This window comes from Colobus angolensis, unplaced genomic scaffold (assembly GCF_000951035.1).
Source record: "Colobus angolensis palliatus isolate OR3802 unplaced genomic scaffold, Cang.pa_1.0 Scaffold360, whole genome shotgun sequence".
In the NCBI taxonomy this organism is placed as follows: domain Eukaryota; kingdom Metazoa; phylum Chordata; class Mammalia; order Primates; family Cercopithecidae; genus Colobus; species Colobus angolensis.
In genome coordinates this window covers 2,785,012-2,804,397 of record NW_012116933.1, presented here as the reverse complement: position 1 = coordinate 2,804,397, position 19,386 = coordinate 2,785,012, and the positions used below count along the sequence as shown (strand labels likewise).

The 19,386-nt window shown below is 36.2% G+C and overlaps 1 protein-coding gene across 1 annotated transcript in view; it reads left to right on the top strand.

Moving 5' to 3' along the window:
- The window catches only part of LOC105519904 (multidrug resistance-associated protein 1-like), a 97,118-nt gene that overhangs the window by 11,150 nt on the left and 66,582 nt on the right, over positions 1-19,386 (top strand). The window contains exons 4-7 of the mRNA XM_011953440.1: positions 475-617; positions 7,639-7,816; positions 15,222-15,476; positions 17,838-17,903. Of these exons, the coding sequence (XP_011808830.1) occupies positions 475-617; positions 7,639-7,816; positions 15,222-15,476; positions 17,838-17,903 (642 nt within the window). The remainder of the gene's footprint in view (positions 1-474; positions 618-7,638; positions 7,817-15,221; positions 15,477-17,837; positions 17,904-19,386) is intronic.

Sequence of the window (19,386 nt, the reverse complement as noted above, 5' to 3'; positions counted from 1 at the left end):
TTGGCTCCTTACAGGTGGTGACAAAGATAGCTTCTGTGTCTCAGAGCATCATGTCTATTGGTCAAAGTAAATTATATGGTGGCCAAAATTAAAGTTTATGGGAGCAGGGGCAGACACTCCACCTCTAGCATCATATATGCATATGCATATATATTATTTTCAGACTCCTCCAAAAGAAAATGTAATTTGGAGATAAAAACTGTATTTATATTAATTAAGTAGTTTCAAAACTCACAAAAATAATAAAATGCAACTATTGCACTTATACTTTTATGCCATGTGGTATGAGTAACACCACCTACCATCTCAATGATGTGGGTCATAATTTCAAGTTTAACTGATTTATTCCTTTCTTATTAACTTATTGTCTTCAGAGCACATTGTTAATTGTATAATCAGTTTAGACATATTTCATTTTATTAATATTAGTTGTGTCCAATTTTCTCATTGTTTCTATTTTCTTTACTTATGTAGGCATCTTTTTATAAAGAGGCACATACCAAGAAACCATCTCTACTCTATGCATTATGGAACACCTTTAAGTCTGTCCTGATTCAAGTTGCCTTATTCAAAGTGTTTGCTGATATTCTGTCCTTCACTAGCCCACTCATAATGAAGTAAGTTAAAGTCTGGTGGTTTTTTTCTCCCTCCTCACAGATAAATGATAAGTAAGTATTCTAATATAAAAGTTCTAATACAAAAGAGTAGAGAAGGTTCTTATTGCAAATATTATTAGGATGTGGACATGCTATTAGGGTTCTCTACAATATAAATGGGAATTAGGATAATATAGTCAATATCTAATAAAGTCAACCATGTACTAAGCACTGTTTCTAAAATCTTATATTAATTTTATTAAGCAAGGGTTCTCCAGAGAAATAGAACCAATAGGATATATAAACCCAAATGAGAGGGGATTTATTAGGGGAACTGGATTTTGCAATTACGAGGGCCAAGAAGTCCCATAGTCTTCCATTTGCAAGCTAGAGACTCAGGAAGGACAGTGGTGTAATTCAGTCTTAGTCCAAAGGCCAGATAACCTTGAGTTCTGATGTCCACGAGCAGGAGAAGGTGAATATTTCTGGTCCAGGAAAGAGAGCTAATTCACTCTCTCTTTACCTTCTTGTTCTATATAGGCCCTCAATAAATTGGATGAGGCACTATGCCCTGGGATCTTCTTTACTCAGTCTACTGATTCAAATGCTAATCTCTTCCAGAAACAGCCTCACAGACACACCCAGACATCTGGTAGATGGTAAAACATTATTTAAATGTTATTAAACAGAAATAATGTTTTACCATTTCTTCACCAGTCAAGTTGACACGTAAAATTAACCATCACATTGGTAATCTCATTTAATCTTTGCCACACTCCTGCGACATAGAAAGTATTATTACATTCATTATTACAATGGCAGAAACAGACAGAAAGATTGGAGTAATTTGTCCAAGTCTGCACAGCTAGAAAGTGCCAGAGTCATAACTGAAATCTAGGAAGTCTTGCTTGAATGTATGCTTAGAAAAGGAAATGATATATATTTTCACTACATTACTTAGTTGTGGCCTTTTGAGAGTTGAGCTTTAACATCATGGCAATTACACACACACACACACACAATTACTATGCATAACATATATAAACATATATTATTACTACCTAACATAGGTATATTTCTGTGTATCTCTGTATCTAGATATAGATACAGTAAAAAGACTTGAAGCATTTCTATAATATCTATCTGCAATGGTTTACAGGTAGACAATGAAATTGAGCTTTTGACTGTGCCACCTTTTTCAAGGAAATCTTGACTTACACCTAGCTGTCATATGAAGGAAACACAAAGAAACATATATTTTATTAACTGGTGATTATATTTTTAGCATTGAAAAATTTCCAAGTTGTTAGAGTTTTTAATAATCACTTAATTCATGAAAATATCATTAATCCTGCATTACCTACATCCCAGATGATATTCAGGAATATATTCATTCAATATTTATTGAGCACCTATGCATGGCAAAACTGTTCTAGGTCGACTGTGGGGACAGAACAAAAATCAAAACAAAGAACCTGCTCTGATGACATTTAGAGGGGAGAGATGAAAGTCAAACAAACGAATACACATAAATGATATCATCAGTGCTTAGGAACGAAGTAGGGTAAGGGAATGCCAGTTTGAGGAGTTAGAAGTTACTGTTTCATGTAAGGTAATTATGAAAGATATTAGTGATAAGGCGACATTTGGTCAAAGTCCTGAAGGAAGTTGGGAAAGAGGCCAAGAAAATATTGTAATTAAAGATATCAGGAAGGGCAAAAGTCATGAAGATGCTCATGCCTGGTATCTCTGAGGGACTGCAAGGAGGCAAAGTGAGGTTGGAGCAGAGAGCTGGAAAGATAAGGTTGAGGTGAGAAAGGTGCAGAGATGAAAAGATTTTGAAGGACCTTATGAAATATGATGGGAATATTGACTTTTAGTCCATTTTAGCAGGGAAGCATTTGGAAGATTTTGAGCAAAAAATCGAAGATCTGATTAGACTTAAGTCTTATAGAAATGACTCTGGCTGCTATGTGGAGAATAAAATCAAGAAGTGCAAGAGTGGAAGAAGAAACACCAGTTAGAAGTTTGTTTGTGATAATCCAAGCAAAAGTCAATGGTGGCTTCAGCTAGGTAGCAGTAATAAAAGTGATAAGAAGTGGTCAGACTCTGGTGTTTTAAAGGTAGAGTTAACAGAATATACTGATGGATTGAATGTAGGTTGAGAGAGGAAGCGAGAGGTAAAGGAAGCCTTCAAAAAATTATTTTTAATCATAAGGTAAACGAGTCAGCATATCCTGAGATATGGAAAATGAAAAGACTAGAGAAGGGAATGGGGTTTGCTTCTGGACTTGTTAACCTTGAAAGCCCTATTAGCTATTGTGCAAGAAAGAATTAACATAGCGGGCCTGCCTATGGACTTTGGAAAGCCTGCTTACAGGAGTGGTCTTTGGCTGGCAACTGGAACTTACATTTCAGGAGGGTACCACTACCCTAACTGATAACAATGGTTCAATAGCTCCAAGTTGTTTATACAACCAATACGGTTCATGGTGAATATCTGATTTCCTTCTGGGAGTCTGGAATTTTGGTGTGTGTTAAGAAAAGGGTGTCCACTTGACCAGCCTCTAATAAAAACCGCAGATGCTGAATTTCTAACAAGCTTGCCTTGTAGACATTTCACATGTATTGCCATAACTAGTTGCTGAGAGAATTAAGCATGCTCTGTGTGACGCTACAGGGAAAGGACTTTTGGAGCTTGTGCCCGTTTCCTTCCAGACTTCACCCCATATATCTTTTCTTTTTTGCTGATTTTGTTTTGTATCCTTTCACTATAATAAATATAGCCATGAGGATAACTATATGCCAAGTCCTGTAAGTTACTAAAATAAATAATTGAGCTGGAGAATTGTCATGGGGATCCCTGACATGGGACCGTCTAGATTAAAAGGTTGAGTAGGCCTGGGGCGGTGGCTCATGCCTGCAATCCCAGCACTTTGGGAGGCCAAGGCAGGCGGATCATGAGGTCAAGAGATCAAGACCATCTTGGCCAACATGATGAAACCCTGTCCCTATTAAAAATACAAAACATTAGCTGGACACGGTGGCATGTGCCTGTAGTCCCAGCCACTTGGGAGGCTGAGGCAGGACAATAGCTTGAACCCAGGAGGCGGAGGTTGCAGTGAGTCAAGATCGCGTCACTGCACTCCAGCCTGGCAACAGAGCAAGACTCTGTCTAAAAAAAAAAACAAAAAAGTTGAGTAACCAGTTGTCTATATGCACCTGGTGTTAGGAAAGATATAGGCTGGAGTGACAAACTGGAATTGTTCTAAATTGGACTGGGTATGTCAAGCCATTGTTCTGGATGAAATCACCTTAACATATGTGAAGAAAAACAAAACAAAAAAAAACTATCAACTACTCCAAAGTGTAGAGTTGGTGAAGATGAGGAAATTTATCAAAGGATATTGAGAAGCAGTGGCTAGCACAAACACATAAAAATAAAAACAAGAGAGAATGGAACCAGAGAATCCAAGCAAGATATATATTGCTGTCAGAAAACTGTTCCTGACATTTTTTACCCCAAATTCTTTGTTGGCTCCCTTGTCTGTAGAAGTATGAGCCAAATGTTTCCTGGATTAACTGCCCCCTCCCCACAAAATGACAGATCTCTCCCTCCCCTTACCTCTGCCCCTCACCTCAGCATATCCCAAGAGTCACCATAGCACTATCTTATGTGTGACCAGAAATCTTTCTATCAGAGGATTGGCCAGCATCTTCCTCTCTTGCCCTATTCTCCTTATCCAATGCTGCGAAACTAATCACACCACAATTTCGTGGCATTAAACAACGATGTTATTATGTTCGTGATTTTGGTGGTCAAAACTTCAGGCAGAGACTGCTTTTCTCTGCTCCACCATGATTGCGACCTTGGCTGAGTGGCTGAGAGGAGTAGCGAGGGATTTTCAGTCATACTCTGATTCCCCTTTGCCAATGACTACTGCTCAAGAGACTTGTGAGAGAATCTCACGATGCCGTGGTCTTTCCTAAAATAGCAGTAGGTCATAGCAATTCAGTGTGTCTCTGTTCCCTAAAAGTTGTATCTGAATTACCAAAGAATGCCTGTGGAGTAGGGAACAGTCTCCTTTACTTTGTGAGACACTTTTGCATCACACTGGTTTGATCAAACCTGCAAAACAAGAGTTTTAATATTGCATTGCAGTGAGTCACACCTTTCTCCCAGCCTAGGTGATGAAAGAGGCAAACTCTCCTGCATTATTCAATTATTGTGTCCTTAGCTCTTAGCACGAAGTCTGGCATAAAGAACTGAAATAAATTCCCTGAAAAAAATACGGAATGAAAGGGAATTAACCCAAAGTTACAATTTTCCAAAGTACCCTTATTCTGCAGCAGCTGAGAAACCTTAAATTTAAAAACCTTAAAATTTCAATTGTTAAATAAGTAACAACTGAGTGATCAGAAAGAATTGCAGAGCTTGTATGATCATAATTTGGCCATAGAAGAACTAATTTTATAAGCTAATTTTGAGACTACACATATACATGTGTAGTTTCATATATATATACACACACACACACACACATACATGCGTAGAATACATGTATTTTGAGACTGCATACTCATATATGTACATATGTATATATGTAGTCTCAAAATATATATTCTTTTTATATGAAAAAGTTGCTGGAAAGGACTATCTTTAAGGATGAGAGCACACGGTCATATTATGACTCATATGTGTAAAATAAAACACATAAAAGGAATATTTTTATTAATTTATTAGTAAAATTATACTTTCATTACTTACAAGATATATTTCTTATTGATTGTTGTGTTGGCTCTCTTCCTCCCTTTTTGGATTTTATTTTAATATCAAACAAAAAACAAGTATTTGTATCTAATATTATGAATGTTGTTTTATGGTCTTTATCAAGCCTTGAGCATAGATTGTTTTTAATGTTTCTCAGTTAATGTATGTACAACCACTACAATGCCTGATGTTAGTCATTTAGTTGTTTTGTCTTTATGAAAAAGGAAAAAGTTTAATCAGTAGATATATGCCCAATAAGAATAGTGCTACTCTTTCAGGAAATGTAATTCCTAGAACAAAGAAGGGATTTAGCAAGTTGCTTTCGTAAAAAGCAGGTGTCCCAGTGGATGGCATCAATTAAGAAATACAGAACTTTCTGCTGTTATTATGTGTATGTGGGATGTGGGGTAATTTAATAGTTTCATTGAGAATATGTAATGCTCCAAATAATTGTTGATACCTAGAGGTTTTACTATTAGAGACACTTGTATATACTTTATTCTAAAGTCTTATTTTAATAAAGTTAATATTTCTAAGCACTTGGTTAATATTTTAAGTACTTGGTTGATAAAGCAATTTGAACAAGACAAATTACTTTTAATTTTTTACACAGTAGCTGTCCGAATTGTCAACAAACAGATCAAAGCCTAGAAATTTATGCTTTACTTACTACTTAAAAATTTAAACTTTTGGCGGGGTGCAGTAGCTCACACTTGTAATCCCAGCACTTTGGGAGCCCAAGGTGGGTGGATCACTTGAGATCAGGAGTTCAAGACTACCCTAGGCAACATGGCAAAACCCTGCCTCTACTAAAAATACAAAAATTAGCCAGGCATGGGGGCGCACATCTATAATCCCAGTTACACAGGAAGCTGATGCAAGAGGATTCCTTGAGCCTGGGAGGCAGAGGTTATAGTGAGCCAAGAGCCCATCACTGCACTCCAGCCTGGGCGACAGGTGTGAAACCCTGTCTCAAAAAAAAAAAATTAAACTTTTATAAAGAATGAGTTTTTTCGAGACCATCCTGGCTAACACGGTGAAACCCCGTCTCTACTAAAAATACAAAAACTAGCCGGGCGAGGTGGCGGGCGCCTGTAGTCCCAGCTACTCGGGAGGCTGAGGCAGGAGAATGGCGTAAACCCGGGAGGCGGAGCTTGCAGTGAGCTGAGATCTGGCCACTGCACTCCAGTCCGGGCCACAGAGCGAGACTCTGCCTCAAAAAAAAAAAAAAAAAAGAATGAGTTTTCAAATATAATATTTTTTTGAGAAAAGGGTAGATATAGTCAAACCTAATTGCATATGGTTTGATTTTAGTTCTACTAACCTATGGATTCACTCAAAATGGCACATTACAATGATATAGGACATTTTTGCATCTCCAGAGTTTACAGTGAAAAAGGTCCACTTATCAAACCTCTAATACTATACCTTTACATATGAAACAGAAAGGATTACTAAATAAAACCCAAAATAGTAAGCCTGCAAAATAAATGGCATGTTAACTTGTTATGTCACAGTATATGCCCAAATTGTTTTCACCATGTTGCATGGGCTATGTGGTCTTTTAAATTAAATATTATTTTCAGTTACATTGATGCAATTTAAAATCATGCTTAAAATATTATTACCAAACTCAGGCACTCTGAGTTTTAGACAATGGTTATAGTTGAGGGACTATCAGCCAAGATACTTGTAATTAGAACCATCCCCACTGTTTTTCTGCACCCCAGGATTGGCCCTAATCATCCTGATCATGCTGTCACAAACTTAAGAGGAAATAAGGAAAAGTAGAGAAAAAAGAAATTGGTTATCGATAAAAGTGAAAATAAAACATGAGATATAAATCAAGTTTTTTTTTTAAAAAAAGCAGCACCTGTGTACCATACTGAAGGATCTCTTCCTTACGTTCTGGTTGTCATGTTTCCCTGTATTTGATAAAACACATAATTTTGAGAAAAAAATAAGTTTTACATGTATCTACGTCTCGACTTTTCTGATGAAGTGATACCAGAAAAGTTAATTATATGATGGGCCTGCCATGTGAAAACCAGAAAATAACCTCGTACTCACAAGCCAGTGGAAGGGATTTCTGATTTTACTTAAAAAAAAAAGTGGGGGACGGGAGGACAAATACCAAATTAAGCAAGTAGAGAAAAAGAACAGGTAGGAGTGTGTGTGTGTAACATTTTGACAGTGCTAAACTCTCATAAGCATTTAACTACTTCAGATGTTTAACATTTCTTACCCTTTCTCAATTTTTATGACATTCAGGCAAATGATCATTTTCTGTGAACACAGCTCAGATTTTGGCTGGAATGGCTACGGCTATGCAATGGCACTTTTCGTTGTAGTCTTTCTGCAAACTCTGATTCTTCAGCAATATCAACGTTTTAACATGCTCACCTCAGCAAAAGTTAAAACAGCTGTAAATGGACTGATCTACAAAAAGGTAAAAATTCCAAGGAATTCCCATTTCTAGAGGGACTACTCCTTTATGTGCTTTAAAATAAGGGGACTAGAAAAATAGGGGAGTATATCAAAAACACCTTAGGAAATCCTTTGTATATACATTTGTTTTGCTTTAAAAGAACTTTGGCTCATGGATATTGGTTGCATTAATTCCTCTTTAGTGCATGCTCTCTCCTCTCTCTCTCTCTCTGGTCTTTACAAATTCTAGTCAGCCTTAATCCATTAAATTAAATGATAATCTCTGTTTACTCTTATGCCACCTAACTGCTATTCACAAAGTGAATGGAATTGAATATTTTCATGGTTTTCTGTATGCATGCATCAATAAAACTCTCCTTTTCACAATATTATTTTTAATCTTCATATTACCTTTTGCTTTCTCCTCTGTGAACTTCATTTTTGGGCAATAAAGTCATTCATTTTTATACAGTCATTCTCCGTTGCTCTTTTATTCTAAGTCCTGCCTCCCAAACTTGGCTGATCTTTATTCCTGGCATAACCCTAAAGTTTAATTAGTCCTTTTTTGAAAATACCATTTTAAACACTGCCTCTTTATCATGGAGGGTATTTTATTTATAACATAATTATAAACAGTTAAAGAGCTTTCTCCTTCCCCTAGTTATCAAATAGTTATCCAAGCAATAAGTGTACTTTGTTCCTGCTTTGCACTCTGATACAAATTGTAGGTTCATCAGCATTTGGAATATAAATTTATTTACCTGTTGTATCTTCATCATATAAGACAATGACTTTTATACTTTATTAAAGTTAGATTACTGAATGAATAAATGAATGAATGCATGAATGAACAAGTGAGCCCCTGCTTTCCAAATAAATTGAGGGAAGTGTTAGCATAAATAACAAATGTGGAACTAAATGCAGATTTTATAAGAGATCAGATGAATAGGAAATCTAAAAGGGTTGTACACATCTAAGGAAGTTTTCACACAGAAAGTCTTGTAAAGGTCTTTGAGAGAGCTATTGACTTCGTGTAAGGGGAAGGAAGTATTATAATTTGGGCTGAACTGGACATGAAGCATTACAGGCCATTTTACTCTGTTGGGCCACAATGGGGGCATGAAGTGGTTTCATGGAACTTGGAAAGCCAAGTACAAATTGAGCAGTAAATGCTAACTGAACTTGCAGCAGAGTTTAACTCTGTAGAACTCAGTCCAAATACAGGATTAGAGGGGCTGTCCTGGTCCTAATTCTAGAGGCAGTATGTGCTGCCTCCAATATGGAGTACAGATATGGAAGAATTTAGAAACTGGTTTGAATGTTAACACTTGTTTTGGTATATAGTACATATGGAACAGGATTTTATTCCATGATTAGTGCATTGGAGGTTAGACATGAGATGTAAGTGGATTTACAAGCATAAAAGACTTAACTGCCATGAAAGAATGAATTTAGAAGCATAAAATGTGCAGCACAGATAACTTTTAGAGCAATAAACCACTCTGTGTGATAGTATAATGGTAGATACACGTCATTATACATTTGTACAAACCCACAGAATGTACAACACCAAGAGTGAACCCTAATCAAACTACAAATTTCGGGTGATAATGATGTGTCAATGTATGTTCATCAGCTGGAACAAATGTACCACTCTGTGGAGGATAATGGGGGAGGCTATGCACATGCAGGGTAAGGAGTATATGGGATTTCTCTGTACCTTTCAGTTTTGCTGTGAACCTAAAACTGCTCTAAATAAAAGCAGTCCTTTGTAGGGGCAGAAAGGTGTAATACCTCTTTTCACCCACCATAAGAGTTGCAGTGGGACACTTCTATAGCAAAAGACAGATTGAAAAGAGAAAAATTAAACAAGTTAATTTAATTAAATTTTACATCTTCAGAAGTAAGACCCAGCGATCCAGGGAAAACTATCTATTCTTATGCTTAGGTTCTACAAAGAATAGACAGCAGTGTAGAAATGTGATCAGACAAAAGGGTATGATCTGATAGTAATGGACTGAGAGGAGAAACCCAGCATGACCTTTCCACTCAGATTCTTCCTGGCCTCTCTGTATAGTATTCCTTTCCCTGGGTATTGGACAGAAGCCTTCTGGCATGATGGTCTTCAAGAGATAAGGGAAAAAGTGTTATCTTTCTAAATTAAATGTCTTGTTTGTAGGGAGAGGGGTTCTAGTTCCTGTGACTCAATTTTGGAAAAAGGAAAGAAAGAGGAGGGGGAGACAAAAGGGCTGGAGAGGGTCAGAGAGACTTTGCTTCTGAGGCTTTCCCAGTGTTCTTCAGTTCCATGTGCTCAGCATGCCAAGGTGCCATATTTTGGGGTGTCATGTTCTGAGCCCCAACACCTTAAATGTAAAAACAGAACAGACTGAAATAGAAATTAGAGCAAGCTGTAAGAAATAAAAAGGGAAACAAGTGTCATCGTTGAGTCTATTGCAAAGTGGGAATAGTGACTACAGGGGCTAGACCTTGTATAATTCCTTAGAGATTGTTTAAGATTAATTTGGGCTGAGCTGGACATGAAGCATTACAGGCCATTTTGCTCTGTTGGGCCACAATGGGGGCATGCAGTGGTTTTATGGATCCTGGAAAGTCAAGTACAAATTGAGCAGTAAGTGGTAACTGAACTTGCAGCAGAGTTTAGCTCTGTAGAACTAGGTCAAAATACGGGTTAGAGGGGCTGTCCGGTCCTAATTCTAGAGGCAGTATGTGCTGCCTCCAATATGGAATAAAGATACAGAAGAATCTAGAAACTGGTTTGAATGCTAACACTTGTTTTGGTATATAGTGCATATGGAACAGGATTTCATTCCATGATTAGAGCATTGGAGGGAGAGCAAAAGGCAAAGTGCCACTTTTAAACCATCAGATATCATGAGAACTCACTCATTATCATGAGAACAGCATAGGGGAAACTGCCTCCATGATCCAATCACCTCTCACCAGGTCCCTTCCTCACCACACAGGGATTATAATTCCAGATGAAATTTGGGTGGGGACACAGAGCCAAAGTATATCATGGGTGAAGGTATCAGGATGTGCTTTGTTCCTTATTCATCCACAATTACTAGTGTAAGTTTGGAATAAAGTTCAGGGAATGTCATTTTTAGGTTTGCAAGAAAGAATATGGGCCTCCTTCCACTTGATGACTTTAAGATTCTGTGATCTCAAAACTACGATTCTGTTACCCCTTAGTTCACAGGTGCAAGTTGCATGGAACTTCTTGGAGACTAAAAACAAAACATGATTCCAAAGAAATCCTTACATCAAAAAGATACCTTCACTTGTAGGTTGATCATAGTTCTATTCACAACAGCAAAGATATGGAATCAACCTCAGTGTCCATCAACAGATGATCAGATAAATAAAATATGCTGTATATGTGTGTGTGCGCACACACACACCACGGAATACTCTCAGTCATAAAAAAGGAATGAAATCATGTCACACTTGCTGGATCATGGATAGAATTGGAGGCCCTTATCTTAAGTGAAATAATTCATAAACAGAAAGTCAAATACCACATGTTCTCACTTATAAGTGGAAGCTAAATAATGTGTACACATGGACATACAGAGTGAAATAATAGCTATTGGAGACTAGGATGGCTTGCTGGGTGGGTGGAGGTAAGGGATGAGAGATTATTTAATTGGGACAGTGTGCACTATTTGAGTGATGGCTACATTGAAAGCCCAGATGACACCATGAACCAATATAGCCATGTAACAAAGCTGCATTTGTACCTCCTAAATCTATAAAATAAAAAACAAGAAATTTTAAAAAAAGAAACAACAATTAGATCTGGGTTTAATATGGGCAGTCTGGGGGCATTCCTCCATTAAGCATTGTCCAATAGAGTTTTTGTGATTTTTTAAAAATGTTCTGTATTTGCACTGTACAGTATGGTAGGCACTAATCACACATGGCTGCTGAGCTCATGAAATGTAACTAGTGCAACTAAAGAAGTCCATTTTTAGTTTTAATTACTTTAAATTTTAATGTAATAACTGCATCTGGCTAGTGGCTACCATACTGGCTAGTATGGTGCTACACTGTCTCCATTTGTAGTTTAAAGATGTTATCTAACTTTAATTATGGTAATTATAAAATGCAAAAAAAAACCTGGTAAACATTTAGTTACATTCTTAAAGTAGAGATACTTAAGTATAGTCAGGAGAAGGAGAGACAGAATCCAAACCCTGCTCTTAGAGTCAGAAAGAGAATCCCGGCATATTTATTGGCACAAAAGGGATTGAAGAATGCATTCTTATAAGTGGTACGTGGTACCACCTTCAGCTTTACCATTTCTCATACTTCTGGTTGAAGACCATTGGGATGGGAATTTTTGGAGCCGTTGCAGCTCTACATTAAATGATGTGTATTACTTGCAGCTAGGATGGTCAGGAAAAGTTTCATGGTTAATATTGCATGATGTGGGTCATGGAATAATGGAAGGATGCATTGCATGGGGTAAAGGCTCTGATGTTGGAATAACATAGAAGAAAAAAGGTACAGAAATGTGTACAAGGCCTGCTCAGACAATGGTGAGTAGATTAATTTGGCTTGAGACAATGTTTCATGTCCAGAATGGTGGGAGAGATAGTAAAGGCAGAAGGGATTGCTTAAAAAAAACTTGAAAACTATATTTTTAAAATGCACCTTAATTCTATAGGAAATTGGAATCCATTTGAGCCATAAGACGGATGATAGGACAAAAGGATTAAAAACAGATGAGACAGAAAAGAAGGAGACCCTTAGAGCTACTGCAATAATTCAAGAAATAAAGAAATGAAGAACTAGGGTCTTGGCATTGAGTCTAGAAAATAACAAATATATAAGAAGAAGAATGTGAAATTGCAAAACAAATTTCATCATCAGTTTATAAAATGAAATATTAAGGACTGAACTAGTGATAATCAAGACTGTGGGGCTTAGAACTATATCTGGTTCGTGTGAATTTTCTTAGAGCATAATTCAGTGAGGGAAATGAATGAAGTTTTTAAAACAGATAAGTCACACAACTTTGTGTGTGTGTGTGAGTGTGTGTATTAAGATTTATATGATATGAAAATACTGTAAAAAACAAATCTAAAACTTGGATAGAAGTTTAAAGTAACAGTTTCTTAGAAAAATTGATTAGGTAACAAATGACCTAGTTAATTTTCATTTTGATTGAAGAGTACTTAGAAGCTTCTAAACTTTTAACATTGTTTTAGATTTCCTTTCTTTTCATCTGAATCACATTTTTCCTCCTGTAACAGACTAAAGTACTTCCTACCAAACAATTCTAGAAATGTTACACCATCCACTGTAATTGGCCATATTACAGTACTCTTTCAAGTTGTTTCGTATAACAAAAGGCAGCTTAGATTGTATAATTTAGCAATAAATGGTAACTAAATTGCCCTTACTGGATTGTGAATTTTGGCAGAAAAAAATGCTGAAAGAAATTCAAAAAATTGAAAAAATTCCCCTAGTGCTAGAAATGCCATACAAATAACCTTCAATCTTACCATAACTTTCAGTATTTTCTCTAATAGTCTAAAACAATTGAGTTTTTTTCTATTATTGTAAAAAAAAATTTAACATGAAATGTATTTTCTTAATACATTTTAAACTTAAAATGCGTTTATTGTTAACTATAGGTGCAATATATTACAGCAGATCTCTAGAGCTTATTCATCTTGGTTAACTAAAACTTTGTACCTGTTGAGTACTAACTTTCCAGTTTTCCCTTGCCCCCACCACCCTTGGAACCACCATTCCAGTCTTTGATTTTATGAAATTGACCATTTTAGATACCTCATATAAGCGAACTCGTCCAGTATTTATTTTTCTGTATCTAGCTTATTTCACTTAGCATAACATCTTAAAGTATATCAATATTGTCTCATATTGCAGAATTGTCTTCTTTTTTTTTAAGGCTGAATAGTCATTTATCCAAAGAAGACACATAAACGGCTGATGACATATACCTGGCTATATGTTCCTGGCTATATGTTCCACTGTGGGCCCAACCTACTATATTCCAGATGGGCTTTTCCATTTTTTTTAAATATATTGAATAGATAGATTTAGAGTGACTCCTGTATTTCATTTTCTCTTGCTATCCCCAAGTCTCAGTCCTGTCTCTCTTTAAATCAATGCAGGGAAGTTTTCATAAAATTTTTGATATATAAATGAAACTTTGTCCAGTTTCCAGATTTGTACAAATACAAATCTCCCACTACTTTTACAGTTGTTTATGTATTTCACTGGGAATTTTAAATGGATGAATAATTAGACAAATCAATTTCTATCCTCATCTTTTCTAAGAAGTTACCAATAATTGTGCTTGGGGGTACTGGATTCAGTATACACATATTAAGTAACACACACTTGTGGAAAGTGAGAATTGGGAGTTGGAAGAAAAGATGTATTTGCATCTGCTCTATGACACCTTTTGAGTACTTTCATCTCTAAGTTCCCATGGCCCTTATTGCTGTTTTTACACTTACAGAAAAAACAGTATGTATGTGTGTGTGTATGTGTGTGTGTGTGTGTGTGTAGCTTTACAGATAGACTGTAATCACTTTGAGAAATAAAACTGTGTCCTTTTCAAATGGTCCACAATTTCAAGCATAAAACTATTCATCAGTGTTCATTAGATATTCATTGATGCATTTGTGTACTTTGTATTGATAATATTTAGATGGTTTAGCATTATGGGGATACCACCAAATGGAGGAGAGCCTTAATATATCTAGAAGAGATTTTTTTTTTTTTTTGGCAATTAACAAGTTATTGAGGGTTCTCTTTTTTTCTTCAACTTTTATTTTAAGTTCCGGAGTGCATGTGCAGGATAGGTAAACATGTGCTGCATGTGATTTGCTGCACAGATCAACCCATCACCTAGGTATTAAGCCCAGTGTCCTTTAGCTGTTCTTCCTGATGCTCTCCCTCCCTCTGCCCCCACCCCCATGACAAGTGCCAGTGTGTGTTGTTCCCCATGGGTCCACGTGTTCTCATTGTTCAGCTCCCACTTATAAGTGAAAACATGTGGTGTTTGGTTTTCTGTTCCTGCCTTAGTGTGCTAAGGGTAATGGCTTCCAGCACCATCCATGTCCCTGTAAAGGACATGATCTCTTTCCTCTTTATGGCTGCATAGTATTCCATAAATTCTTATTGTTTGGAAACCCAAATGTTACTCTCTGGCAATAAACATTATTCTAAGACTATATACTTTAATCACTAATTATATTTCGTCACCTAAAAATCATGTTTCTGCGTTTTATAATGTCCCAGTACATAAATAACCTTGTACATTTTCCTAATTATATTAAACATTGATAATAAAAGTTACCATTGTTTGACTATAAAGATGTCCCATAATCACAGAACTCTAAAATATTCTGCTTCTCTTTTTATAGGCCCTACTTTTATCAAATGTTTCTCGACAAAAGTTTTCCACTGGGGAAATTATTAACTTGATGTCAGTGGATGCTCAGCAACTCATGGACTTGACAGCAAACCTCAATCTCCTCTGGTCTGCCCCCTTTCAAATCCTAATGGCCATATATCTCCTTTGGCAAGAGCTGGGCCCAGCAGTGTTAGCAGGGGTGGCAGTCCTTGTGTTTGTTATACCAATAAATGCTTTAGCTGCAACTAAAATAAAAAAGTTAAAGGTAAGAAAATGACTGCCTCATGTTACACGTGTCAAACAGGAGCTGAGTTTTTCTGACTTAAGTGAACAATCACCATCTCCTAATCATATAGAGACAGTTATAAATGGAAGTCATCCAATTTTATCATTTACTTATTCACTCAACCAGCATTAACCAAGCATGTATCCTATGTCAGCCAGTGTTCTAGGCACAGGAAGTACAGCAGTGAGGAGAACTCCTAAGTCCAGCTCTCATGAGGGGTAGTGGAGGGGACAGACATTAAGCAAGTAAATAAATAGATAGAAAACATTTGTATATGAAGAAGATTTAGTAAAGATATAGTGATAAAGAGACAAAGAATACCATTTTACATTTAGGATCAGGAAAGTCCTCAGGAAGGGAATGGTATATCAACAGGGTGAAGGAGTAATTCATGTGGACGTCTGAGGAAAGACATGCCAAGCAAAGGGAAGGGTATGCATGCAGCCTGGAGGTAGGGGTATGCTTGGTTGTTTGAAAAGTGAGGTATTGCAGCAAGCAGACAGGAAATGCTTCTTCCTTTATAATCAGCCATTCATCTTACCATCAATATATGTTTTGACATTCCACCATGTGTTAGACAGTGTGCACTATGCTGTACTGTAAGAAATAGAATCCTGCATTGAAGGAAATCACCCTGCAATGAGATAGATGCTTTCACATGTTAAATTAACAGAGGCGGATGTATTGCTTATGAAAACATTTTATAATTTTAAATGGATCAAAGATTAACAATATATATTGACATGGAAATGTGTCAATCATGTTTTAAAGCAAAAAGTAGATTAAATATATGCATGTATATCATGCATATATGTAGCTATATCATTGATCCATTATTAAAATGTGAATATATCTATACACATATGTGTGATGGAGAGGTAAATAGATGAAGATATATAGCTATAAATATATTTTCATAAGCATAGAAGTAATCTAGAGATAAAGCATCAGTCTTTAACGAATAGTTACCTGTAAAGTAGAATTCGACAGAAGGAGGGTAGATTTTTACTTATTATTTTAATACCCCTAACTGACTAAAACTTATATAAAATTTTATATTTTTCTTAATTTTTCAAGTAAAAGGTGACTGATCTTTAAACATAAAAACTAGAAAATAGCGTATATTTATGAAGTAAAGGTACTTAGCATGCTAGAGTTTAGAATAACAGATTTGTTTATAATTATAACAAATACTTTTAACCAGTTTTAAAAATATATATTCTGGATTTTAAAAACTCCTATTTAAAGGCACATTAAGAATGCAAAAATCTTTTTTGAACCTTAGAGTCCTATAACCTTCAAAAAGATTTCAATATTATGTCCAAATACACTAAATAGAAAATATACCTTTAGGCGGAGCACAGTGGCTCACATCTGTAATCCCAGCATTTTGGGAGGCCGAGGTGGTGGATCACCTGAGGTCAGGAGTTCAAGACCAGCCTGACCAACATGGAGAAACCCTGTCTCTACTAAAATACAAGAGTAGCCGGGTGTGGTGGCGCATGCCTGTAATCTCAGCTATTCGGTAGGCTGAGGCAGGAGAATCGCTTGAACCTGGAAGGTAGAGGTTGCGGTGAGCCGAGATCATGCGATTGCACTCCAGCCTAGGCAACAAGAGCAAAACTCCGTCTCAAAAAAAAAAAAAGAAAAGAAAAGAAAAGGAAATATGTCTTTAAATCACACACATGATATTATTAGTATTAAATCACACACATAATATGATGGATATTAGCTTGTAAATGCATTCTTCATAAGATATACAAATACTTATGACATATAACACAAAGTGCCAATGTTAATGGAGAAAACACTTAAGAAACGATACCCAAACAAGTATAAAATATTATACTTCTTAAATATTTGAATAAAAACACAATTGCATAACATTTAAATAAAGAAAAGGAAATGGATTTGAAAATATACATTTTAATTATTCTAATTCCCAAAGAACAAATAAAATTTATAGAGAGCCTTATTTTTATTCTTGTGACACTTCTGTTATAAGTATGTATATAAACAGTTAATGGAGTTTTTAGAAATGTGTTCTATCTTAGTAGAATATGGGTGTTATTATTCAATTTTAAACAAAGTATGTTTAAATAGGTATTATATTTTCTACTTTTCTACTATTCTCCTGTTGACTATGTTCAAGTTACCTATTTATAACTGTCTTCCAACATTGTCAATAGAATAATGTATAAATATTGTAAGATGCTTTTCTCCACTAAATCTTAAATAAAATAGAGAAAATAGAGCATATTTTAAAAATAGCTCTGGACATATCAGTAAAAGTATTACCAATTTTGTCAAATATTCTTTTATTTTCTTTCCATTAAATAGAAAAGCCAAAGAAAGAACAAAGATAAACAGATAAAGCTACTCAAAGAAATCCTACATGGAATTAAGGTAATATGAAAGGGATATGCCTTTGACCTATTTTGAGCATAGTAATACAGAGGAAGTTTGTAGTGTTCTCAATATCTCAGAGTGATGACAGATAATAATTGTTGGCAGAAAATTTCAGATTTCAGATATTACAGGAATTCTTATCACTAAAATAACATTTAAATGCAAAGTCAAATAAAATGCAGCCATTTTCTTTTTGTTTCTCACACAAGTAAACACAACTATCCTAAAAGTCACAAAATATTACTTATTTTAAGGTATTGTGTTGAAAAGATGAGATGAAGCAGGCAAGAGTGGTAATAACACACCCATCAGTGTAAAGGCAGATTTATATAAGGGAAATGATGAGGTGTCATTTAGGTTATTTTATGTGAGACACAAATGATCACATAAATGCTATTCTATAAATAGTATGTTGCAAATTATTTTTCTCTAGAAAAGCTGGGATAATTTAAAAGTGAGAGCAGTCAATATCCTTGGGATCTGATAACAGGTGTTATAAATCCTCTCTCTGACAATACTGATAATTGCTACCATTTATTAAATATTTTCCATGCATCCAATGCTGTGCTTATTCCTTTATATGTGTTTCCTCATGGAATTCTTATAAACCTCAAGAAAAAGATTTCCCATTTCTATTTTATTAACTAGGAAACCACGACACTGTGCGGTTAAGGGTCAGGTTTAAATTTACAGAACCAGTGAGAGTGTATTAGAGTTCTCCACAGAAACAGAATCAATAGATTTCATATAGAGAGATATAGATATACAGAAACATGAAGAGGGATTTAAGAAACTGGCTCATCTGATTGTAGGGGCAGGCAAGTGTAATATCTGTAGAACAGGTGGGCAAACCGAAAATTCTAGCAGAAGTTGATGCTGCCATCTTGAATCTGAAGGCATTCTGGAGGCAGAATTCCTTCCCCACTGAGGAACCTCAGCGTTTTCTCTTAAGGCTTTCAACTGATTTGATAATGTCCACTCAAAAAACAGAGGGTCATCTGTCTAACTCAGAGTTTAACTGATTGAAATGCTAACAGCATCTAAGAAATACCTTCACATAAATATCTAGACTGCTGTCTGAAGAAACAACTGGGCCCCATAGCCAGTCAAGCAGTCACATAAAATTAAGCATCGCAGCTGGGCGCGGTGGCTTAAGTCTGTAATCCCAGCACTAGGGGAGGCCAAGGCGTGCAGATCACCTGAGGTCAGGAATTCGAGACCTGCCTGGCCAACGTGGAGAAACCCCGTCTCTACTAAAAATACGAAAATAACTGGGCATGGTGGCTCATGCCTGTAATCCCAGCTACTTGGGAAGCTGAGGCAGGAGAATCGCTTGAACTGGGGAGGTGGAGGTTGCCGTGAGCTAAGATCATGCCATTACACTCCAACCTGGGCAACAAGAGCAAAACTCCGTCTCAAAAAGAAAAAAAAAAAAAGGCCGGGCGCGGTGGCTCAAGCCTGTAATCCCAGCACTTTGGGA